General features: G+C 38.5%; 1 protein-coding gene across 1 annotated transcript in view; it reads left to right on the top strand.

Moving 5' to 3' along the window:
• TOX3 (TOX high mobility group box family member 3) overlaps positions 1-25,823 on the top strand; it is a 129,225-nt gene that overhangs the window by 90,759 nt on the left and 12,643 nt on the right. Inside the window, exons 2-4 of the mRNA XM_004704673.4 lie at positions 118-183; positions 3,980-4,234; positions 22,666-22,935. Of these exons, the coding sequence (XP_004704730.1) occupies positions 118-183; positions 3,980-4,234; positions 22,666-22,935 (591 nt within the window). The remainder of the gene's footprint in view (positions 1-117; positions 184-3,979; positions 4,235-22,665; positions 22,936-25,823) is intronic.

Here is a 25,823-nt window from a genome sequence, read left to right as displayed (position 1 = left end):
CGACTCTTTCGTCCAGTAAGAACAGCATATTTTCCCCATCGCATCTGAATATTAAGTCAACAGCCATAATTCTTTATTATGCTGCCTATTTACATAAAATGATCTGCTTTCTTGTAGTTTGGGAATAACAACAACTATATGAACATGGCTGAAGCTAACAATGCATTCTTTGCTGCCAGTGAGGTAGGTGTCTGCCTTTTTTATGCATTCATATTATGTGTGATATTTTGATAATTTTAATAGGCTAGTAGGGAAAAGCAAAGCATCTAATTGTTCTCTTACTGTGGCACAAAGTAACAGTGTTGGAATAGAAAGTAAAAAGATCTATTGGTAAATAAAATAAGCAATATATTCATGCAAGCAAGCACACTGTATTGATACTTAACAGATAAGTGATTCTTTGGGACACCAGGCTGGAAGTGACTTTTAATAGACAATGTCTATGGTAACAATTTAAGACGTTGTGCCTTGAGAAATGTGACAACAGTTGTCTTGGGTGTTTGAAGTGAGGGTTTTGCTTGTTGTAGCCTAGTACAGCGCCTGGCATTGTGTACTCCTTGAGTAGTATTTTTCGAGTGGATGAGTAGGTATGCGCCAAGGCTCGGTCGTAGCTGGGAGCATTGGCTTTGTCTCTAGTTTGGGTGCAAATGGGATAAACAACTCATTGCTGATTTTACAGCCTTCTTTACTTAATGACCTACGGATACTTGGTCTGATGTCATTGGTCTGTTCTCCATTGAAATCTTCATTTTAAGTAGATCAAGAGAACTATTCCCTAAAAATGGTTCTATGTATGAGATGTAAGAATTTAAAACAAGAACAAACAAAAGTGAAATTGGACCGAGTGGAACATTTTCTCTTGTACTTCATATAGTCAAAAATCTTCATTTACCAAATAGCTTCAAATATAGGCAACTGGAGTAGCTTTCCCCCAGAGAATAAAAATAATAATGGCTTTGTAAGTGATCTTGATACAGGGAAGCAAGTGATATGAAAGAAATTAGCTTAGAAGAAGTATTAGGATAAAAGGGGAGGGATGAGGTAAGGGTTGGTCTAACTTAATCATTTTTATAGTGACCATCATCTCTCTAAGCAAGAAGACAGCTTAGAAAAGAGGATATTGTTTGGCACTGACTCCTGTGTTCTTTGTGATAATGAACACAAACCCCATCTGTAAGGACAACATGATGTTTCATTCTGTAGGATTTTTCTCCCTGCATTTGAATCAAACATTGATGAAAGCTCTACTGCCAGCAGCTGTTCAGAGACAATTTAATTCCAGCTGTGATAATTCACCGTGTCAGACATTGGCTGTTATGTGTTGATACAACAGTTCTCCAGATTTGCATTTTTATCAAAAGGAACAAATGTTTTGAACATTTCAGTACAGATGGTATTTAACCATGTACATTACTGCTGTAGCATGTTAAAGGTAAACATTGAAAAGTCAATATCTGTACAGAGTGATCATGTAAACATTGAATGATTAATAGTTCATACAGTATATTCTTAAAAATCCAGGGTGGGTGCTGGTGTTTTTGTTTTGTTTTGTTTTTTTAATGTTTGTGTGGATGTCATATAGGGTATTTTTATAATCTGAGATATCCACTAGTTTGAGGTTACTATTTTTCTAAAGAATGCTTATTAACTTTATATTTATTACTTGTCTTTAAAGGAAGTATACGATTTTCTTGGTTAGATGTTATAATATCATTTTATTGTATTGTTTTATTAGGTCGTGATATAGTGGCATACTAAATTCTAACTTAAAATTAATTTGTCTTCTAAAAATTGTACTGTAGGGATATATTATATATGATAGCTCTCAATTCCCTAACAAAAATAGAAAATGAAAACCTCCTTAATTTTGACTGCTTCGCGTAAAATGTGCTTTATGTTAGGGTTTAAGAGGTAATCTTATGTAATGCCTCCACTTTACATCTTTCCTGGCACGTAAAAGAAACCCAAGTAAATGTTAATGCCCTGCGTGATCGCATGTGCCTAATCTCCCAGTCACTGCATTAAACTTAAATTTATTTGTTTTTTTTAACATTTTAATGAGTGCAAACTAATTCATGAAGACTTTAGGTTGGAGTGCTGCAAAGTCTAAATTGTGCCTGAAACCAATTCCCTTCACATAGATATTGCTTTGTAGATAACACTACAGGGACAAGGGTACTCTTGTGTTTGAAATTCACACATATGCTTTATGTTTTCGGTCTGTGTCATGATTACCCTGACCATTTTTAAAGTACCTTAAATATTTATTGAAATAATATTTCAAGTGTTAATTACAGTGGTAATGAAAACAGCCAAATGCCACATATCAAGAATGAGTGTTTATCCGTATTGTTAATGTGATATGTTAGATTTCATTAAGCAGTAATGGGGTAGCAAATGAGTCACAAATTACAGTTGCATCTGTTACTAGACCACATTAGTGCCAAAATAACAGCAAATGCAGCCATAGGGTTACGTTCATTAGCCAACCATGTATGTGGCCAATTCAGTCCTTTGTGTTTGAGAATTTGGGGTGCCATAGTAATGAATTGATATCTTTTGGGGGGGAGATCACTATTAAAATACATATGTCAGAAAATCTGATATTTAAGTCTAGCTTTCACATAGTTTATTATGCTACAGCATTTCTGAGCATATTAAATTTGCTAAGAACCTCAAGATGCTCAATTATCCTGCCATAGCCTGGGATCTTTTTATTTTTGATGAGATACAAATAATGACAGCTGACAGATTCTACATACTAGGGGAAAAGTGTTTCCCTTGAGTTTGATCCTGTTTTCTCTGAAGTGGTTACTAAGTTATGTTATCATTGGTAGCTTGAAGAGTAGATATTTATTTTCATCTCATAATTAGTTCTCGTAGCTAATGGTAGCAGATTCATGCTATCTTGCACTGATTCATTCTTTCAAATACTGTGAATAATAAATTAACTCTAACTCTAACTTTGAACCTCTGAGCTAGGAGTCACACATAGCTGAGTGACCCCCCAAACAAATTTACCCCACCAAACAGCCAAGAAAAAAAAAAATCCATGTTCTAATTAAGCAAAATGGTTAGTATGAATAAGCAAGGCAAGTACTATTTTGCATCAGAGGGCCCTACTTTGAAAGATTGTCTTTAAGAATCATGTTGCTGTGAAGAAAAATAATGCCTTAAAATTTACTTTGATCTTGAGAAATGTCACTTGGCCAAATGAGTGAGTGACATCACTGTGGTTAGTGTATCTTTATCAATCCAGGTCTCTGCGTGTACGTATAAATAGTCTTTAGAAGTGGTGGAGAATGTTCTGGTTAATACGTACAAAGATGTCCTATCAAAGAAAACAACCCTCCAGTTTGTTGATGCTTTAAATAAACACTGACACCTTTTAATATGAGCAATGATAATCCTTATGTAAAATGTTGTCTTACAAACAGTAACAGTGTTCATGGAAGCATCGAAGCCATTTGAGAGTATACCAGTGAGGGAATTGATAAACTGAACCACAGGTTTAATATAACTTGTTTTTTTTTATGTTATAGGGTAAAGTAAATATGTGTAATGCTCACTTCTAGATTAATGTTGTGTGTACACCATAAAATCATCAGCATTTTATGAAGCATGTTGATAATGTAAGCGGTCGGAGCTGTTTCACTAACATATCAATAAAGCGGCAATTTGTTATATAGCCAAATCTGATGTCGCTGATGCTCCAACTAACCACAAAGACAGATGTTGCTAATTAAGTACGCATTAAAAAACTGTTAATACTGATACTCCATTAAAACCATATGATAATGAGACTTAAATCTTTAATCAGAATGATCAGCAAAACTTTATAATGGAAATCTGTGTTTAAGATGTTTTCATTTGAGAAATAAATAATGTGGCTTCCGTGCCCCATGCCCCCACCTCCATCTTCCAGGAGATCAGAAATAGGAACAGAATATGAAGCGCTCTGTATTTTCTCTCCTTTCAGCAGACATTCCATACACCAAGCCTTGGGGATGAGGAGTTCGAAATCCCACCCATCACGCCTCCTCCAGAGTCAGACCCTGCCCTGGGCATGCCTGATGTACTGCTCCCCTTTCAAGGCCTCAGTGACCCACTGCCTTCCCAGGGAAGTGAATTCACACCCCAGTTTCCACCCCAAAGCCTGGATCTTCCTTCCATTACAATCTCAAGAAATCTCGTGGATCAAGATGGTGTGCTTCATAGCAGTGGGTTGCATATGGTAGGTACCGCATTTCTTTCTTGAAAGTATTAGCAGTTAGAAACATTTCATGATGAAAAACAAGAGTCCATGTTCTAAAATGTGATCCTACCATTGGGCATTTAAGGATAGTCACTGGGTGAATCTCTCGTATTGAGCAAGAGGGTATTCGTTAGCAGACAGTCATGCAAGAGGATGTGAGTTTGGGACCAGTACGGTCCTTCTTAATGGACATGATTTGTGAAAATTCAGTTCCCTTGTTTTAGAAGCACTTGGTCTGTCTTTGCTTTTGGTTTAACCTAGAGGTGTGCTTCAGTTGAGTTTGTCCAGGTGAAGTCTTTCTCATGGGTCTTGTTTTGTTTTTTATCATCGGTTGGTTTACAGTATCATATTTATGAAACATTGCTTGATCCTCCTGCGCATGATGCAAATAAAAGAGGGGGGGATTGTTTATAAGCAGCAAAGGAAAATATATAGAGGATTATTTTGTGAAATATGCCTAATTGTGTTATTTATTGTCATACACATTGACTAAGGCACTCCAGAGAGGCAAAATGACTAATGCAATCATTGTGGTTCTATTTTTCTTAGTGTGCAATTATAGTCAGCAGTCACTAGAGTAAATCTGCTTAAGTGTTTTAAACTCTTCTGCTGGGATTTGTAAGTTGTTGTTGTTACATTTGTGTCTATCTAGGTGAGATAATGTACTAAGCAGAAATTTTGAAATAAGATTAATAGTTTGTAGGGCTTTTTTTTTTCTTTGAACCCTGGTAAAATGAAACAGATGTGTTGGTATATCAAAAGACAAATCCTCTTGCTTGTTTACATATTTCTTTGCACATTAGGACCATACCAGTGATGTTTATTGGTTTCCTTGTTAATTCCCCAGATAACAACAGATGATTGTAAAATATGTAGTGGATTAACGGTGAAAAGATTCCACATGCTCTCTGAAATATAAGATTACGTCCCCAGTTGGATTGCAGCAACATCATTTTCTCTGCCTGTGATCTTTTGTGTTTGAGCTGAACATCAGGGTTTTTATTTTGGCTTTTGGGTCAGAAAAGAATGCGGCGAACAGTCGGGAAATGGTCATTAAGAATTCATAAATGTTCTTTGCCATCATAAATAATTGTTTCCTCTGGACTTTTTCCCCCTTACATCTTTGTCCCTTTGACACTAGAAGGGGGTTCCGTCCTCTGTCCTCGCACCTTCAGGCTCCCAAAGCTGTGCCTGGAAAATCATCAAAATCAAAAGGGTGTTTAGTCTCCTGGGGAGTTGGCCAGGGCTCACCCATTATTCATCGATGCTCAGTGAGGCTAATTGAAGTTGTGGAAATAGTTAAAGGACCATATAATGTATGCTAAAATGTGTACTTTCTTAAATTGGTAAATATTTATTAATAATATAAGAATCTGCCTTTAAATTAAACATCTGATGAATTACCTTGCCTTAAAGCTATAAAACTGTTATTGCTGCCATAAAAAAGTGTAAAGGAGGCATTTTGACTATGAAATTTCATTTCATGGTCAATTGAATTTACTATATTGGAAAGAACTAAAGATGGAATCATAAAATAATTATGATATTCACATACACTTAAAGAACAATGCTTTCATGTACTGGCTTTGCGAAAGAGGGTTCAATTTTTAATGCTCCTCTTGTAATGTATTGCTAATCACTAAAGCAGTTGAATTATTTCATTGATTTTAAAAGCTATGGGTACTTTGGCTAAGTGCAGGCTGTTATCATGGTATTTACATGGACCTCATCACATTTATTGGTGGCTTTTGAAGTTTTGCTGAACCAGAAGGCTATTTATTTCATCTTCAAACAAACTAATCTCGTTGAAAATTCTAGTAGAATTTCACCTTGAAGAAATGTCACGGGATTTTAAATCACAAATGTTGGAAAAATAAAATGTACCGGGACAGAATTATGAGGAATACAATGTGTCATTGGCTTTGTTCTGTGTACTACCTGACATGTTCACCTATAAGCTTGAATTCGGAATCGCCAGAGGCATGGTTAAAAATAGGTTATGTCAAGGTTCTTCTATCTCTCCCTCCGGGCACTATGTTGGCTGCCTATATCCTAATATTGCAAGGCAGCCTCCTCGGAGATTTCCCTCAGGAAGGTCACCAGAAAAATAATAAATAATACTTTATACATCATGCATTGGCCTTCCCAGCGTGCACTGGATATTTCATACCTTATGCAAGTCAGGAGTTTTATTATCCAAATGAATATGGCTGTCGGTTAAGGATTGCTATGGTGAATTAGGGCTATCATAGAAGCAGAAAAGCCAGCTTGTTTATGTTGCATTGAACCAGCTTTTCGTCAGAGCTTCATTGGTTTTCCTTTAGGAAGAGTGACAGTTTGCTACATTACTGATTAGCTGCATTATTGCTGGCAACAAGCAGGACATGTTTATCTTCCTTAAATTCCTGACATTGTATTTTAAAACAGAAAGCAAGACCCCCCAAACCAGGATAGGGTTGAAGAATCCATGGTGGGGGGGGCGGGAGGGAGGGGGAAGATTACCATTCACATTTCAAAATATGCAAATAAATGTCCTCTTATTCAAAAGTGAATTGCTGAAAAATGGAATGGCTATGCATTTGTGACTTCAAAAACAACCCTGATTTGCTTGTTGTGGATACATCTATTTACAAAGAGGATGTGGTTGGCAAGCCAAAATCAACAGCGCATTTTGGTTAAAAATGCTTTTACCTCCTGAGCATTATGGTTCCTTCAGATGATCATCTGGAAATTATTTTAATCTAAAAATCTACAACGTGTGCTCCAAAGGTTTCTTTCTTTTTTTTCTTAAACACCTCTGTATAATCTGCCCAACCTGCTGAGTAGCATTGACATCAGTAGTACATCAATTTCAGAAAGTGGATTATTTTTACCAGACAGCTATTGTGACATATTGGGTCAGTCATAAATGAAAGATATTCATGCAAGCATGCAATACTTGTAATGAAGTCTCACTCTGACCTTCTGTATGATTGATTCTGTAATTTAGTTTTCTCAGGCAGTGCCTGAAATGAAATGAAATCATGTTGAACAAGTTTTGAATACCCACAGTGCACCAGGAGAAGAAAAATCTGCAGCCCTAGAGGCTTGAGAGAGAGCAGCTGAACGATTTATCTCCATGCTATTATAGCCCTTGCCAGCATTCAACATTTCTTTCTTTCTTTCTCTCCCCCACCCCCTTTTTTTTTTCTTATTTGGCTTAAGTACTTAATTCTGCAGGTAGCTGTAAATGGGAAAATAAAATGCTGTTCAGATTTAAAATGACAGGACAGGAGTATGTGCAGGGGACTGATAAAATATCTTGAATAGAACTGACCTTTCATGTAGCTGAAAGTTACTGGGGGATTCATCCTCATAATTACCATATAGATTATTTTTATTTCTTTCCTGCAATGAAACATTTCAGAGAGCAGTAGTGCTGATTGAATGAAAATTGAACTTGTTAACATTCTTTTCAGCTTAGCCTGTTGTACATAACAGAAGGTTAGCTTTGATGAATTTCAAAATTCTCTTTGATATCTAAGAAACAGACAGTAAAATAATTGTCTCTACTCTGATATATTGTGTATACCCCCCAAAAGAGAATTTATAAAACACACTGATAATTCACACACTTCTTCCTCCATACATTATGTTTCATGTTTAGAGGGCTTGCCCTTACTGTTTGATATTCCTGTGGTTTTAATTGTGATAGCATATATTTATAGAAATTTCTGTACTGGCACTTTTGTAATAGAAAATGTAGGTGAAGAAAATTGAAAGAGATTTTAATAAGGGAGGTATATTTGAACATGTTGGATTCTGTACCTGTTAAGGAAAGAGAAAAAGCCCTAGAGAAGATATATGTATATACAAAGAAACATAGGTATATATGCTTTTCAAATATCCATAAGACTCTTAAATTGTTACCTTCAATTTAGCATAAAATAAGTTTTTTTTTAAAAACAGTACATCTTAAAATTACCAAACGCATTTTAGGAGTTTCACAGCCATTGGATTGGTTGGTGTGGCTATCATTTTGAAGTTTAAATTATTTTTGTTTTTACAAAATTACTTTTGTGCCATTTTTATACTTAAAAATAAAAGAAAGTAAACCGTACATAAAGAAAAATAGCAGACTTTCAATTAATACATTGTTTTAGCAATGTTGTTTAATGTGTTACAGATAAAACAGTTATTTCATGGGTCATTAATGTGTTTAATGCATGGAACATTCTATTAAAACAAGCCCTTATTATTGTTATGAACATGTTCATTGCCATTGTCAATAAAGGCTGCAGAGCTAAATCCTACAGACTGATAGCGTTTTAGTCATCAGGGAAGACCAACCTTTTCTCATAAGTTTGGAGTGATTATTTTAGTATTATTGACTTTGGGGTAAGTTGTGGACAAGAAGTGTTTTCATTCAAACTTATTTTCATACCAGCAGAATACTCGTTTTGATTGAGGGAGGGCTAATCTGCTCAAAGAGTTTAAATTACAATTTTGGAATTGTATGAACCTTTAGCAAACATTTACTGAGCCCCTATTGTGTGTTTTTCTTTGACAACCAGAGACGATTGTACTCTCTAAAATTGTTCTCCTGATTTCCAGTGTCTACTCCATTTCGTACAAAAGTTCACAGAATTAGGTGGCTGCTTAAAGGATGCTTATTGTCAAAAGTCACCTTTAATTTAGCTGCTATTATACCTTAGCAATTGTCTGCCTCAAATGCCCAGACCACAGTCATTTTTATGAGCTGGCTTTCTTTGTGGATCAAATCATTGCAACTCAAAACCAAGCCTATTGCCATCCATTCAAATTCCAACCCAGAGTGACCCTGTAACGTTTACAAGGCTGTGAAGCTTTACAGAAGCAGCCTGCCACATACTTTTCCCATAGTACCGCTGGTGAGTTTGAACCACCAATCTTTCAGTTAGTGGTCAATCGCTTGAACCACTGTGCCACTGTGACTCATAATTACTAATGTCTCTTTGTTGTTATAATTTTTTTTATCTACCTTATGACTCCTAAACATTCTTTGTAAACAGTAAAGGGCAAGAATTGACCTTTGAATTCCCATGTTAGATACACAGTAGATGTTTCCTTAGAAATTTATGAAGTATTCCGATCCCACCCCTACCAAAGAAAACAAAAATCCTCACAACTGTACTAATCACGATAAACAGAAAAAAAATTGGAGTTGTGAAAGATTTGATTTGACTTGGGTTCACAATCAATAACCATGGAAGTAACAGTCAAGAACTCAAGCGATGTATTACATCTCTGCTGCACAATACTTCTTTAAAATGTTAAAAACCAAAGGTCACTTTGTGGACTAAGGTGCATCTTTTGGTTGGTGATGGAGTGCTTAATGGCTGCACCGCTGGGACCCCTCCCTTCTACCCTTCAGCATTTAAAATAAATATTCTGTATTCTTGACCCGCACATACTTACCGACTCAGAAGACGGGACCTTGATTTTAAGCTTGACTTTCCTTCAGTCTAATTAGCTAGTGTGGTGTTGATGCATGATGATTATTGTTTGATTTACAACGTTTCAGGGACCACGTCCTTGGAGAAGGACACCATGCGGAGGATTGCAGAAAAGACCCTCAAGGAGATTGACACAGTGAATCAAACAAAGCAAGGATTTTGAGGGTGGCCTAAGAATGGGCAGTATTTCCTTTTCTTGCACATCAGGGGAGCTCAATACGTCGATTGTGATCTACTAGTCGATCGCAAATGTAGTGTGGGTAGATCGCATGGCATTAAAAAATAGACGTAAGCCTATCATCAATCCCAGCACTTAATTGATACACAGCGCAGCAAATCAGATGCAAGCTTAGGTCTCAAACGCATGCGCAAACAACTGCGCTAAGGGCGGCAAAACTGACAAGCTAAGTTATCGCCAATTTTTAGACCTTGTTATTTTCCTCTTAAACGTAAGAAAGGATGTTAAAATAAGTGGGGGAGCTGGACCAAGTAAGAAGACAAAAACGTATCACTTTCATGCGGAATGGGAGCTTCTGACACTACAAGCCGGCATTCAGCGGAAGGCATGAACAGTTCTGGAACTTACTCCCAGAAGGAAAGTACCAAACATGAGAAAACGTGCTACGTCCTTGACTGCATTGTTCGGCTCCACTTATTTATGTGAGTCAGCCTTTTCCCACATAAAGATCATTAAGTCCAAGTACCGTTCCACCATGACTGATGCTCATTTGGAAGTGTGTTTGAGGCTGGCTGTCAGCAGCTACTGTCCGGACTATGCATCCCTGGGTCATTCCATTCAGAGCAAGTCATCAGAGTAAACTCAGGTCATGACAAAAAATATACATAGTTAATTTTGTTGTGTTGTGTAATACGGACTCATGCAGTTATGCAAGGTATATAAACATACGCTGTACATATAAAGAATTCCCAGTGGATTTATGAATAAATAAATAAAAATAAATATATGTTTTGCATTTTTGTAGTTGGTAGATCATTTTGACTTGATCATTTTATAAGTAGCTCGAATGCTGAAAAAGTGTGCGCACCCCTGTTGTACGAGGTGTTGTGCGTTGCATCTGATTCAATAGCTCTTAACAGCACAGGGGGAAGATGTTACTAGAAAGTTATGCTATGGCTTATTTTACTGTATCTTATTTGTAACACTTATTAGGAATGTCACCGGTGCCGTTATTTTTTATGGTGGTGACTTTATGAGGGGACTTCAAAAAGTTCGTGGGAAAATTGAATTGAACGATAATGGAATTTCTCAATGAACCTTTTGAAGCCCCTTCCTATAAAAAAAATTTGCCATTTTGACCATTTTTCAGAATACAGTATAGTGAATCAGTTACATGAGGTTAAGTCAAAAAGTATTGTGAATCAGTTACATGAGGTTAAGTCAAAAAGTATTGCAACCAGGTTTTTTTTCCCCCAGTTCATATATCCACAAATTTATTCCAAACAAAACATGTCTAAGCATGTATCTGTGATCGATGCATAGCTGCAGACAAATTCTTATCAGCAATATGCTCATCTTATTGCTCATCAATATGCTCAGTTTCATTAGGGGGCCTTCAGAAAAAGGTTCTATTGAGACAGTGGCTTCCAAGATGATCTGCCTAGCCAGTTAACTTCAACACAGACAAGTCAGCTCAGAAGTTACATTTTCTTTTTGGGGGTGATTCCCAAAGTATAATCTTAATAGGTTTTCTTGAAGGGCCCAGAATGATCATAGAGGCTTTATATATTTTTAAAATTGCTACTGTTTTTACTGTATTTTTGTTTTAAATGGAAAATTGCATTCATGAGAAAAAGACCCTGAGACTTACACCAGGGAATCCCACCACCCCGTCACTACAAAGTATCTGCTTATTTTCTGAGGGTATCAAGGGCAGTCTTGTGAGGATGTTGGTGGGAAACCTTACCCCCATCCACTCTTACTACTAAGCCTTCTTTCTGTTCCTTGAACTTAAAGAAGAAATAAAAAACAGTTAAAAGGAACCCAATTTGAATGTTTAAGGTACTAAAACTATGGTTTTGATATGTTGTAAATCATAGAGCACATAATTCTTTAGTGCAAGGGTTAAAGAGATGGAAACATCACCTTTGGAAGTATATGAATCTATATGGAAGATATGTCAAGAAATAAATAGTAGTTTTACATTTTGATATTTTTTTCATAAAGATTTCCATGATTTTGTAACAATGCTTTTTGATTTACATTCATAGTCAAAATATTGTGCGGCAACCACCACTATTAATTTCAAAAACTTTTTCATCCCCCCCCCACCCTCACCCATGCCTGCAACAGAAAATCAGTATCCATTAAGCATTATCTCCCCACTTAAGGTCACACCGCCTAGTCCCTAGTAACCATTAATGACTGTCTATGCACATGTCTTGTCTGGATATTTCATATAAGCAGGGTCATACAGTATCTGTCCATTTGTGGCCAATTCAGCATAAGGCTGATAATATGCTATCATATGTACATATCCACATTTTCTCTATCCATTCATCTGTTGCTAGACACTTGGTGGTTTCCCCCTTTTGACTCTCATGAATAGTGCTCTAGTGAACATTGATGTACAAGCATCTGTTTGAGATCCTGCCCTGTGTCTTTTTATGGGTATTTTAGAGTGGTAAGAATTGTTCTTTTTTCTGCTACCTCATTTCTTTTTATTCCCTGCAATAGTAATCATTTGAAATGGTCAGCTTATTATGGCCTGCTTTCTTCATACCAGAACAGAAGTTCCACCAAGGCAAGCGCTTTGTATTTCTTATGCATTGCCCTCATCCCTGGTCTTGGAATAGGCAAGGCTGGCATTTATGGTCTCTTGGTAAATTTTTACTGTTGAGTATATGAATGAATGTTCATGAACAAATGCCACGGAAGTCTGGTGATGCAGTAATTAAAGCATTTGGCTACAAATCAAAGGCTAGTGGTTCAACCCACCAGGTGCTCTGTGGGAGAAAGGTATGCTAGTTAGCTTCCTTAAAGATTACAGTCCTGGGAAGAAAACCTATGGGAAATTCTAACTGTCCTACAGGGGCGCTATGAATCAGAATCTTTGGCAATTGTTATGACATGATATGAACAAATGACAGTGGAGGTACCTTGACTCCTAAACTCCAACGGGAAGCGGGGTTTAGTAAAGCATACAAGCAGCTATAAATGTAGAATTCCACTTAAAGTGATAACTTACGTTCAAACCCCAAACTTACTGCCATCAAGTCAATTTTAACAGCACTTTTATAGGGCAGAGTAGAACTGCATCTGTGAGTTTCCAAGACTGTAACTCTTTATGGTAGTAGAAAACTTTATTTTATTCTCTCAGGGTTGACTAGTGGTTTTGCACTGGTGACCTTGGGGTTGGCAGTTCAACTTTTAAACACTATGCCACCCAAAACTCTGCCATTGAGTCAGTGCTGACTCATAGCAACACCCTATGGGTTTCTAAGACTGTAGCTGTTCTGGGAGATGAAAGCCCAGTCTTTCTCCCGCATTGCTCCTGGGGGTGTCAAACTGCCAACCATGTGGATCACAGCCCAACACAAAACTACTATACCACCAATGTTCCTAAAATGATAACTTAGCACTGAATGAAATAAGCATAACGGTGTCTCCTTGGTGAAACAAAAGTTATAGTGTGCATGTTTAAAAAATTCCATTATTTGATGATGATTAACTCTTGAAAATTATATTTTGCTAAGAAATTATACATTAACCTTAAAGAATACTTTTTTCCCAGAAAAACTCCATGTAGGCTGTTTGATTATAACTTTAAGATTAGTTATTAGGCAGACACTATCTATTTCAGTATCAATTTTGATGAGAAGATATATAGTTTATATTATGTGGGTTTGTAATTATCCTGAGTATGTGTTTATTTGGGGTCAGGACAGTAATAGTTATGTGCTACTCTTGATTGGTTGCTGTTAATTTTGAAATAAATAGCTTGCTTTCCAATTTAAGTAAATATTTGAGGCATCTTTTTTAAATATAGTTTTTGGCCTGAATTAAAATTTTTAGTTACTCTGATACTTAATACTACTAATTAGTTACTCTGATACTTATTATTAATAATACTTATTACTACTACTAATAATTTTATTACAAATAATTGTTTAATTACTCCATTCTCTCAAGAAATATATATTTTTAATTGCCACAGCAAATTGTGTTTAGCCACACTTTCTAATATATCTGGATTGTTTGCTTCTTAATTGGATGTTGTCTTTCATCATGAAAATCTAACATTGGCTAGTTACTGCAGAGTCGTTATTTTAAATGTAAATAGAAGATCAATGAAACACTTGCATATTAGATATTTTAAAATCCTACATGATAAAATTGGCCCATGTGGAAGTAAGTACCACTTTAATGACTCAACGTGGCTAAAATACATTAATAATGTCTAATATTGTAAACAGCGTATGAAAAACTCTCAGTGCTGTCCAGTTGGTTCTGTCTCACAGCTACCCTGGATGACAGAGCAGTTCTGCCTCGGTGGGACTCAAGGCTGTCACGCTGTACAGGAGCAGAACACCTCTCTCCCTCCCATGGGCCAGCCGCTGGGTTTGAATTGCTGATCTGTCAGTGAAGAGTCAACTAGGCCACCAGGACTCGGAGAAGAGAATCTATAAGCCTGTGCTACCTTGTTTGCTGTACAAGACCTTTTTAAAGGGTTGAAAAGCAAGGATGTTAATTTGAGAAAACTAAGGGGTGCTAACCCAAGCCACAGTATTTTCAATCCCCTTGCATGGATGTGAAAGTTGGATGTTAAATAAGGAAAACCAAAGAAGAATCGGTGCCTTTGAATTTTGGTGTTGGTGATGAATATTAAAAATGTCACGCATTGCCAAAAGGACCAATAAAAATCTTTCTTGGAAGAAGTACCGCCTTAGTGCCTCTTAGGGGCAAGGATGGTGAGACTTTGTCTGACGTGCAGGGGGATCCAGTCCCTGGAGATGGACATCATGTTTGGTGAAGTAGTGAGGCAATGAAAAAGAGGAAGACCTTTGACAAGATGGATTCACACTGGGGCTGCATCAGTGGGCTCAAGCATAGAACAATTGTGAGGCTGGCACATGGCCGGGCCGTGTTTGGTTCTGGTGTACACAGTGCTGCTGGACATAGGATGTACAGCTTCTGTTGTGCGTAGGACGGCTATGAGTCCGAACTGACTTAGTGGCACCTAGCAAGAAGAAGTTGCACATGAGCCATCACAGCCTGGAGACCAACCATCATCTGAAAGAACAAACTGGCATTCAACCCACATAGACCATCATTCAGTCAGGGATGGCAAGACTTTGTCTTAAATACTTTGGACGTATTGTCAGGAGAGATTAGTCCTTGGAGAAGGACATCATATTTGTGAAAGTGGAGGGGCGGCAGAAAAGAAGATGGTCCTCCATGAGATGGATTGACACAGTGGCTGCCTCAATGGGGTCAGGCAGTGGAACAATGTGAGGATGGCACAGGACGGTGCAGTGTTTCATTCTGCTGTGCCTCAGGTCGCTCTGAGTGTGTGCAGCTTCAATGGCATCTCACAACAACAAGTTTGGAGTGTAAAGGTACACCCCATTCCCGGGCTTGGAAAGGGGAGAGAAGGGAGTGCTTGGAGTCTCAGAGTATGCCATTTGTACGGAGTCCTTTTCCATACCTGGAAGAAGGAGTAGGGAAGTGTGAGGAGGGAGGAGGGAGTAAGGAGCCCCTGGGTGGCATGATAGAAGCATCCAGACACTCCTCAGAAATGAGGCCTGGCAATCTGCTTCAGAAGTCTGCCTTGCAAACCCAACGGAGCAGTTCTGCCCTGCACATGTGGAGTTGACCTGAGTCAGAATCCACTAGAATCTGGTGATTACATACTCAAGAACAACCAGAAAGAGAAGAGCTCTTTGACCAAAGCAAAAGTTGCCCGCTGATTTCACTTTCTCAAAACAAAAAACCAACCCTCCCCCCCTTGAGATGCTATATGGACATGGAGACAGAGCATATATGTGACGTACATGTGCGGGAGCTTTTCTACTTTTCACCTGTCCCCATCTTGAGTGAGTCAGAGAAATTGTTGGTGGCTCACACGTTTTGCCCCACCTCTCTGTTGTCCTTCTTTAAAGAAGAGAAAGCAGAACTCAGACCCAGGGCTCTAAGCCCTGTCCAGTCTTTAGGAAGTTGGTAAAGATCTTATATTCTGTATTTGACATTATGTTTATTACAAGAGATGCTGAGGTTTTCATTTGTATGCCAGTGATAGAAAGTTTCATTTTTTTTGTATAAAATTATTTCAATTTTAAATGGCCACTCATATGTCAATGCTCAGTAAGAGACTGGGGTTTCAGGTACCTTAAGAAGATAAGAGAATAGACGGCCCCATTCCTTGAGTTTCTATTAAACCAAAAAGGCTCTTTAATTAGGTGGAGGGAGAATTCAACCTCAGCAAGCCATTCCCTCCGCCACCCTCCCTTACAGGCAAACTATGTCGAGTTTTGGCTTAGTCGAGTGCTGAGTATCACTTGACTTGAATATGTGGGTAGATTGATGGATGACAGCACTCCTTCCTGGTGCAGCCTTTTAGAAGGTCTATAGCCTGCCCATTCTGAAGGGTCTTCTGTGATTGTACAACTTAATCATTGGCTACTCTTTAAAACATAGGTGGAAGTGTAAGTCTGTACATGGGCATGCATACCAACTCGAAATGTCCACAATTAATTAAGATGAAGCATTAGTATGTAGCAGAATGCATCACTGGATAAATACCTACCCTATACACTTTCAGTGGCTTTCCTCTAAATTAAGAAAGTTGAATAAAATCCAGACTCTCTGGGATAAGACTTGGCCTGTTTGGGCCATGACTGGCTTCTCTACGTCTCATCAAAAGACTTGCTTTTTCTGCTCCTGTGACACTGGCTTCTCGTTGTCTTAGTCCCTAGCCTTAGCACATGCTCTTCTCCGTCAGAGATGTTCTTTCTTCTTTTCTGGCTTAGGTAGCTGCACTTGCTTTATATTTCACTCCGTGGTCATGTTGCAAGATCTGGTCTGGATTGTCTTTATACTCTCATCACTCTTCACTTTGCCTACCCAGCTCTCAGCAATACTGGCCTGTCCATTTCTCAGACTTGCCAAACTTGCTCCCACCCAGAGCTGTTGCACCTGTTCCTTCTACTTTGAACATGCTTATCCTGCTAGCTTCCTGGCTGACTTCTCTGATCCTTTACATATCAGATCAAATGTCCTCAACCCTGACAGACCTATGCTACTGACTTGGTTATGTGTAGCCACCCTTCAACTGCATATCTGTATCTATGCATGAGAAGGCTTCAGAAAGTTCCTAGAACATTTTATTATCTTGTATATATGAATATATACACACATATATTTGTTCACAGTATTTATCACAATCTAACTCTTACATAGCAACATGTTTAGAAGAACAGAGCATATACTTTGACCACTTTCCCCTCCCTTTTAAAAGAAGAGAGCTTTCATTATATTTGCTAAGATTATGGCTCTCAACCAGGGAAATTTGCCTCCCAGGGAACTTTTGGCAGTGTACAGAGACATTTTTGATTGTCACACTCTTGGGAACAAGGTGTATATGTCTGTGTGTGTGTACATTCATCAGTCCATCTCTGCCTCCCCTCTTGCATGAGCACATAGGCACCATCTAGACAGTAGAGGTCAGTTAAAGGACAATCTTCCCACAACAATTTTCCCACAAAAAGTTGACCTGGGTCAAAAATGGCATTGTTGTTGACATTGATGAATATTTGTCTAATACCATCAATTAGAGGGCAGGATGAGAAAAAATGAGCGAGATTTGTCCATATACTTTTCTATCCAGAAGCTTAACCAATTTAGCAAATGGTACAAGTGGGCATTGCATATGAAATATAATCTGAAAAGGCTACCAGCATTTAACACTCAACGATGGTCGCAATGGTTTTTCTCTCCATACCTAGAGGGAGCAAGACAAATTACCTTTCAGGGATTGTTACTAAATATATTTAAATGTAGTTTTAATAAGGCAGAGGTGATGATTTACAAAAACTAAGCACACACATTAACTATATCATGAATATAACTTTCCTTATTGTGCCAACATTTTATGAACTGTTTATAGATGTCTGTATGGTAAATTTATTACTATATCCTAAATTTTGTTCAGTTAGAATAGGGTTTAAAAGAAATCAAATGGTGAATTTCTAATAGTCAAAGATCTAACTATTGTTATCCATTATCTCTATGATCTGGTGCATAGTAGTCACTTAAATGTTTTTAAGTTGATCCAGTGAGTTACAACTTTCTCTCTAAGATCAAAAGAAGAGTCTTTAAAAACACACATGTGCACACACACATATGATTCTAACAATTAAGGACCTCAAGTTTCCCAATGGAGTTGTTTATAAATGATGCCCCTAAAGGAATTTGAATATCTAAAGACACACTCTGTCCGTTAATCTTATGCCATAATCCTCATGCATAAGAAGTTATTGTGGGATAAGGGGACCATAGTCAATACCAGCACATTTTGATGCATAGGTTATATAGTATATAGTTCTGAAGTTACTTGAAAAAATCCTACGAGTTTTTTTGCATATTGGTCTGTGGGAGATGAGCAGGATTTCCCAAGGTCTTTTTGAACCTGTTGCAAATAACTATGTTTTGGCCAGGCATTGCCTGGTGGTAACTACCAATACTTTTCAGCAGTGGTTACAGGTTGTTCCCTAATGTTTTAGTGAAACAAACTTTAACGAAACTCACCAAAGGGAGCTATTGGTGATGGAGAACCTAGAGCCCTGTTCTCATCTCTATACATCTGTTTCTCTGTGTCCTAGTACGTGCCCCTACCACTGAAGCTCCATATCTCCTTCGAACAAGTTTTTCCATAGTGGAATTACAATCTAGTGGCCTGGTTGTATAGTGGCTACACATTAGGCTCTGATCATCATTATCAGCAGTTCAAAACCACCAGCAGCTCCTTGGGAGAAAGACTAGGCTTTCTATTCCTTTAAACAGTTACAGTCTCAGAAACCCACAAGAGCTCACTGAGTCAGCATTGACTCAATGACAGAGTTTGGGGTTTTTGGGGGGGGTTGGTATGTCATAAGTTACATGTTGGGCTGCTAATGCACGGTCAGCGATTCAAACCTACCAGATGATCCTTGGGAGAAAGAGGAAGCTATCTGCTCTCTGTAAGGCTTCCCATCTCCAACACCCTAGGGAGCAAGTTAGATGCTGTCCTATAGGGGAACTGTGAGTTGGAACTGACTCGGTGGCAATTATTATGAAAATTATAATACCCAAACCCAAAACTGTTACCACTGAGTTGTTTCCAACTCATCGGGAAGTCCAGTCTCAGGCCTGTCTCCCAAAATGCCCCTGGGTGGGTTTGAATCACCAACTTTTGGCTAGTAGTTTAAAATATAACCCAGCTATTAATGAACAACACAATACATGTTATTGTTCAGTACAGTGAAACTTGGCTATAAGTCAGTAAGAGCTCATAGGCAACTAAGTCTATAACAAAGCATACATTTCAGGTGGGATTCAGGTAATGAATCTAAGAAGCTTTGCTTTGTGGCCTTTTGTTTGATGTTATCATGTGAAATGCTGGAGATGTGGGATGAATTGATCAGGCCTCTAGAGATGCTGATTTTCTGGGCAGTGGAGTGAAAACAGCAAAGTCACACTTCTAGAAATGATAAAGTTGTACACATTTCAGATGATCGCATTTCATGGCCATTCAAGTTGATTGATTCATTCTTATACAGTCAAAATTAAAATATCCGACTTAAGCAGGCTCTGGAAATCGCTTGTAGATGAGTTCAAACATCTTGATTTTAAAACGCTTGAAGAGCTTTAGAAAGGTTTCTGGATACTTTTTGAACAAGATAAACTGCTTCCCGGCCGATTGTTGGTGACTGGAAGTGATGTGGCTAAGAGCAGGATTGGATTTCTAAGGAGTATTTGACTTTTTGTATTGTATGGGTAAATGTGGTACAATATCAAACCAAAACATGTAGACCCAACTTGAGAGCAGAGAAACCACTCTGCGATACATGTCTGCGAAAGGATGCCTCCCAAAAGTGAGACAAGGACGAGCGGGCGCCTTTGATGGGGTACTCCTTTCTCTAGAACATCTGAAACATTACCAAGGAAGGAAAAAGAAGCCTTAGCCGGTCTCCAAAGTGTTTGAACTGTTTCTTTTTAGTTTTCTTCTGACAGAAGTGTCCGTTTTTGGCTTCATGTTATGTTGTGTTTTGCTCGATCTTGTAAAAATAGCATGCAGATTAAATGGAAAAGTTAAAACTCTCCTCTCCACGGGTCCTTCCACACTATGGCCACAGCCTCCTGTCTTTTGTGGGGAGACGTGCTGGCTCATGGTGATTCTGTTTATTTTGAAATGTGTAGAGTTTACATTGGCAGAATTTGGGGGGCCAGTAATTTGCCAGCCTTTTCTTCTGAGGTGCCTCTGAACTCAGACCTTCCACCTGAGTTTAGGAGTCGAGTGTACCTAAACCCTTTGCACTACCCAGGAAGTCCTGTTCCCAGTTATTTTTTCAATTTTGAATGAAAAAGGTTTACTCCATAATGATTTTGCAACTTGCTTTTTTTTTTTTTTAAACTACTGCGTCATGACATCACTCGAGGTTCGTATTTTTCAGCTAGCAGTTTGGCCCCACAAGGGCTATTTGACAATATCTGGAGACCTTTAGATTGCCAGGACCTATGTAGCAGCCGGGGTACTGCCGGTGTTTAGTGTGGGGTGAGGCCAGGGATGTTACTAAACATCCTGAAAAGCCCGGGAAAGCCCAGCCACTGCAAAGAATTATCTGGCACAAAATGTCCGTAGAACCAAAATGAAGAAATCCTGCTTTGAGGTCATCAAATCCATTATTTTTGGAGCCCCATAATACTTTGTAGTATGGGTAGATACTAATTTATTCAATTAATTTCCTATTGATAGCTATAGATTCTTATTTAGTAGTCTTCATATATTCAGTATTTAGGAGCAAAGTTCCTCATTTAGTTTAAAATTCATTTTTTTAAAGAACAAAATAGGCCTTTTAAGAAAGACTCAAAAGGAGAACAGTTAAGAATTCATAGACTTGTGTATGAAACTAGATTCTGGGTCACTGTGAGATAAGAGAATTTTGTTTCAATAAAATCACTGGCTCATTCTCAATGACAAGTCTTTAGGTCATTTGAAATCATATCTTCATTTTTTATATTTTGGAATTAAAACAAGAAGCAGCAGCAACCACTTAAAGCCCTTTATTTGACAACCCAATACAGAGAATGCTATTTATGGGTATAACTGTATAAATACCTTTTACTGAAAGCTAATTTTGAATATATCTACCTCATCTTTATATAGATATTTTTAAAGTCCATTAGTACTTTAAATTGTGGTATATTAAACAAACGAAAACAACACAGGTTTAAGATGAGGAAAAAAATGGTATCCATCCAAAAGACGTTGAATGAGTTCCAGATGCTGTTGAAAATATAATTCAGAAACAAAATAACCCTCTGGTTAACCACAGAGGATTTAACAGCAAGGGTGCCCTAAAGCATACAGATGTTTGCTCGCTGAAATCCAAGCTCGGTGCTTCTCTGGCCCATCCTCCCTGCATGTCTTGTGCACTCCTGGAAGGATAATATAAAGAATGGATTCTCCTCTCACAGAGCGGCAGAAATGGTTGTTGTTGTTGGGGGCCATTGGGTCAGTTCCGACTCATGGCAGTCCTGCTACGACAGAAAGAAACACTGACAGCCCGGCAGCCATCTTCCTAATTGTTTGAACCTAATGCAGGTGCTGCGTTGAGGGTCTTCCTCTATTGCTTTTCTTCTGCTCCAGAAAGCATGAAGTCCCTTCTCCAGGGACTGGTCTCTCCGGAGCATGTGTCCAAAGTCTGTGAGACAAAGTCTTGCTGTCATTTTTTTTCTGAGGAGCATTCTGACGGTGCTTCCTCCCTAATGGATCTCTTTGCTTTTCCGACCATCCACGGTCCTTTGTGTGTTTTCACCAATCGCATAATTCAGATGCATCATTCGTTCTTCAGTCATCCTTATTCACTACCCAGCTTTCACATGCATAGGACGTGATTGAAAGTAGCATGACTTGGTACTCCACATGGCATCTTTGAGTTTTAACACTTTAAAGACGTCTTTTGTGGTATATTTGCCCTGTGCGATATGCCACTTGATTTCTTGACTGCTGCTTCCAGGTGTGTTGATTGTGGATCCAAGTCAAACTAAACGCTTGACAATGACAGTCTTAACTGTTGAACATGGTGTTGCTTATTGGGTCTAGTTGTGAGGATGTGTACAAACCAGTAGTAGGTTACACCGGTTGGTGAGTCTGACTCTTCTCAATAAGAAGCAAACGTTGAAAAGTTCACTTCCCTTTGCCAGTAATCTTTGTAAAAGCCATCAATTCTATATACACTAAGCCAGGCGGGGCACTTGGGTCTTGTGCTGCAGAGTCTTCAAATGCTTAGCATGAGTCCTTGTACTTAAAATCATTATCTGCAGGAGCTAGCATCTGTCAACTTGCAAAACATCAGCCCATAGTTTTTGGTAATTGCTTGTGAGTGGCTTGGACTCATGGTGACCCCCATACACCTGATCACATGGATCCTACTCTGTTGTGAACCATAGGCTTTCACTGGCTAATTTGGAGAAGCCGGTCCCCAGGCCTTTCTTTCTAGCTTAATAAGAAAATACCATGGAAACCTGTCACCCAAGGGTGACTCTGTTTTTTGACATTTGAAATTCTGATGGCAGAGCTTCCAGTGTCACAACACACAAGGCACCATAGTAGGAGGCGACCTGGACAGGGGGTAGCAAGCCTCTCTAGGGATTTACTAACCTAAGTTCATTAACACTGTTGTGAAATAAAACCCTTTCCCTCTCACTTGATTTTGAAGGACCAGAGCCACACACCAGTTTCACAGTACCGCCAAGATCCTTCACTGATCATGAGGTCCATCGTCCACATGACTGATGCTGCTCGCTCCGGGATCATGCCCCCTGCTCAGCTCACTACCATCAACCAGTCTCAGCTCAGTACCCAGCTGGGGTTGAATTTGGGAGGTGCCAGTATGCCCCACACATCTCCTTCACCTCCAGCAAGTAAATCGGCAACGCCCTCCCCTTCCAGCTCCATCAATGAAGAGGATGCCGATGAGTCCAACAGAGTAAGTTTCACACACCCTGCTGTAAACCTACTAGTAAGTGTCCTTGACTTTCATTCCTGGCGTTATCTTCTTTTTCTCTCAGGATTTGAAGTAGCAGGTACATTTATGGTTTAATTATTTTTCCTCAACTCTTTTCTCCCCTTTTGCAATTGCATTTAACTGGAAGTTGGGGGATATGTAAGGTTTGGGGCAAGTCATTTAACTGTTTGAGGTCTTACACTAATTTTTCAAATCTGCAAAAGAAGGCCTTTCTATGAGATGTATAGGAGCCCTGTTGGCATAGTCATTACCATACTTGGCTGCAACCTCAAGGTCAGCAGTTCAAAATCACCGGATGCTCCTCAGGAGAAAGATGGGAGTCTCTACTCCCATAAAAAATTCACAAGGGCAATTCTTCCTTGTCCTTGTAGGGTCACTATGAGTTGGCCTCAACTCTGGCAGTGAGTTAATACTAGACATACCAAAAATTCAAAGCTGCTTTTATTTTAATGTTCTGATGGTTCTGTTTCATCCAAATCGTAGACTGAACTGCTGGCACATTTGATAGAACGTGCATCTTCAGTGGTGGTTATCATTGTATAAGGGCTTTTCTCTTTGCTATCCCACTAGAAAACATACATGTTTGTTGTTGGGTACCCTCTAGTTGATCCTGACTCTTAGTGTCCCTGCATCATGGAATGAATGGTACTCTCCCCATAGGATTTTCTTGGCTATAATTTTCTTTAAGTTTCATTTGTATTTCTCTCCCCGCCCCTGCCCCCAACAATTTTATTGGCACATAATTTACATCTCATACAATTCAATGGTTCTGCCGTTCCGTCATATCAAGGAGAATTGTACAATCATCACCACATCAATTTTAGGATATCTATCCCTACCCCACCACCCCCCCTGTGGGCATTTGAAATCGCCTTTAAATGAGCTGTGCAATCACAATCCATTCTAGTATTCCCTTCCCCACTCCCTTGGCTGTGACCTTTCATAGGAGCAAGTGGGCAGGTCTTTCTCCCAAAGAACTCCCGGATGGTGGGTTTGAACCATTAACTGTAAGGTTAAGAGTAAGTTAATAGTTAATAGCTTAACTATTGTGTCCCTGGGTTCCTTTCCATCAAGAATACATAATTTGAAATAACTATTCAGTTGCTTTCTGCCAATCATAAGTAACTAATAAGGAATGTACTATAACAGAACGCAGTTACTTACTGCTTATTCATTCATTTTCTCTCCACTTACTTTGTGCTTGACATCTTACCTGGTTCTGGTGATGTAAAAGACTTATCAGAGAATCATTACTTATGGTACTCCCAACTGGGGATAGATAACTATGTTTAAAAGTAGCTCTGGATGTGATTAGTTTTCCAATTGATGTATCTGATGAGCTAAGATGGTAATGAATTCTACTTGGGAGAGTGATTTTAAGAAGGCATGATTGAGAATTAAAGCCTCAGAAACTCAGAGGGGCGGTTCTACTGTCTTATAAGGTTGCTATGAGTTGGTATCAATTTGATAGCAGTGAGTTTGGGGTTTTTATGATTGACATAATAAAGACCTAAAAGGATGCATAAATTTTTGTGCTACAGAAAAGAGAGGCAAGCATTTTGGCTGTGGAAACAGCAAAGAGCAATGGAAACACTGGAAATGTATGGGTATAATGAATTCTTGGTTATGAGAGGAAAGACATAGTAGCTGAGAGGTGGTTGAATGTGGTGGTCTCTGGTTGGTATTCAGTGTTTTCAGTGCTGATTGGTTATTAGCTTAGAGAAAGGGCATAACCAAATGTATGCCTAAAAGATAATTTAGCTCATATATAGGATGCATCATAAAGCAAGAGACCAGAGAAAAGAAAACCAACTGAAAGCCCCTTTTCATTATGAACTATTTTATTTCAGCAAATGAAGGGATGGGCAGGAAGAACCAGACAAGAGAATCACTTAAGAGGGAGAATCAGAAATAGCAGAGATTTTCTTTTTGTAGATTAGGAGAGAATGAGTTTCTTGTTTGTTTTTATTGTATTGATCTGATATTTAGCCTCCATTTAATATAGAATTTGTAAGATGGTACCAAAGGCTCACGTTGAAAGAAAATGTTTGGGAAATGATGATGGCAACATATGTACAAATGTGCTTGATACAATTGATGTATGGATTATTATAAGAGCTGTCAGTTCCCAATAAAATGATTTATTTTTTTTAAAAAGAGAAAAAAACATTTGTACAAATATGCTTCATACAACTGATGTATGGATTGTTATAAGAGCTGTAAGAGCCCCAATAAAATGATCTTTAAAACAAAAAAACAATTTGTAGTCTCCTGTTCTTGGGTGTCTAATGTGGGTGGGTCATGTTCAATATAAGTCTGTTTACTTTCATTGTTTCCAATATTTAAAAAGCTAGGCAGCTTGCCGCTTTAAAAAACATTCTATTTCTTGTATTGTCAGTTTTTTCCCCCTCTTTGATTTTTGTATTTTCTAAAATGCACCTCAAGCACCCCTGTCCCCCATCTGTCAGTGGCGGATTGCGTGTTGCTAGCATGTTCCACAGGGTTCAGTAGAGCTTACAAATGGAAGAAACACCTGGTGATCCACTTCCCAAAAAATAGCCCATGAAAACCCCAATGGATAGCAAAAATACTATTGAGTGGTGTTGCCAGGAGACAGCTAATAACAACCTTGACGTGTTTTTATTCTCAGTGATCCAGAATAAATAAAACACCAAAATGGAATATATAAGGATAAAAAAAACAACAAGACAAAGGGCTGCATACCAAAGGGATCAGACTTTCATGCTTCCCAGGGAAGCAAGAGTGGATGAAGATGAAGCAACAGAGTAAATGGTTAACAAGTGTTGATTTGGGGTCATAAGAGGGAGAAAACTGTAGAGGGGAGTGGG

This window comes from Echinops telfairi, unplaced genomic scaffold, assembly GCF_000313985.2.
Source record: "Echinops telfairi isolate 266 unplaced genomic scaffold, ASM31398v2 ScPeMD7_2291;HRSCAF=2852, whole genome shotgun sequence".
Taxonomy (NCBI): Eukaryota; Metazoa; Chordata; class Mammalia; order Afrosoricida; family Tenrecidae; genus Echinops; species Echinops telfairi.
The sequence above is the reverse complement of the archived record's forward strand: the minus strand, read 5'-3'. Positions and strand labels throughout refer to the sequence as shown.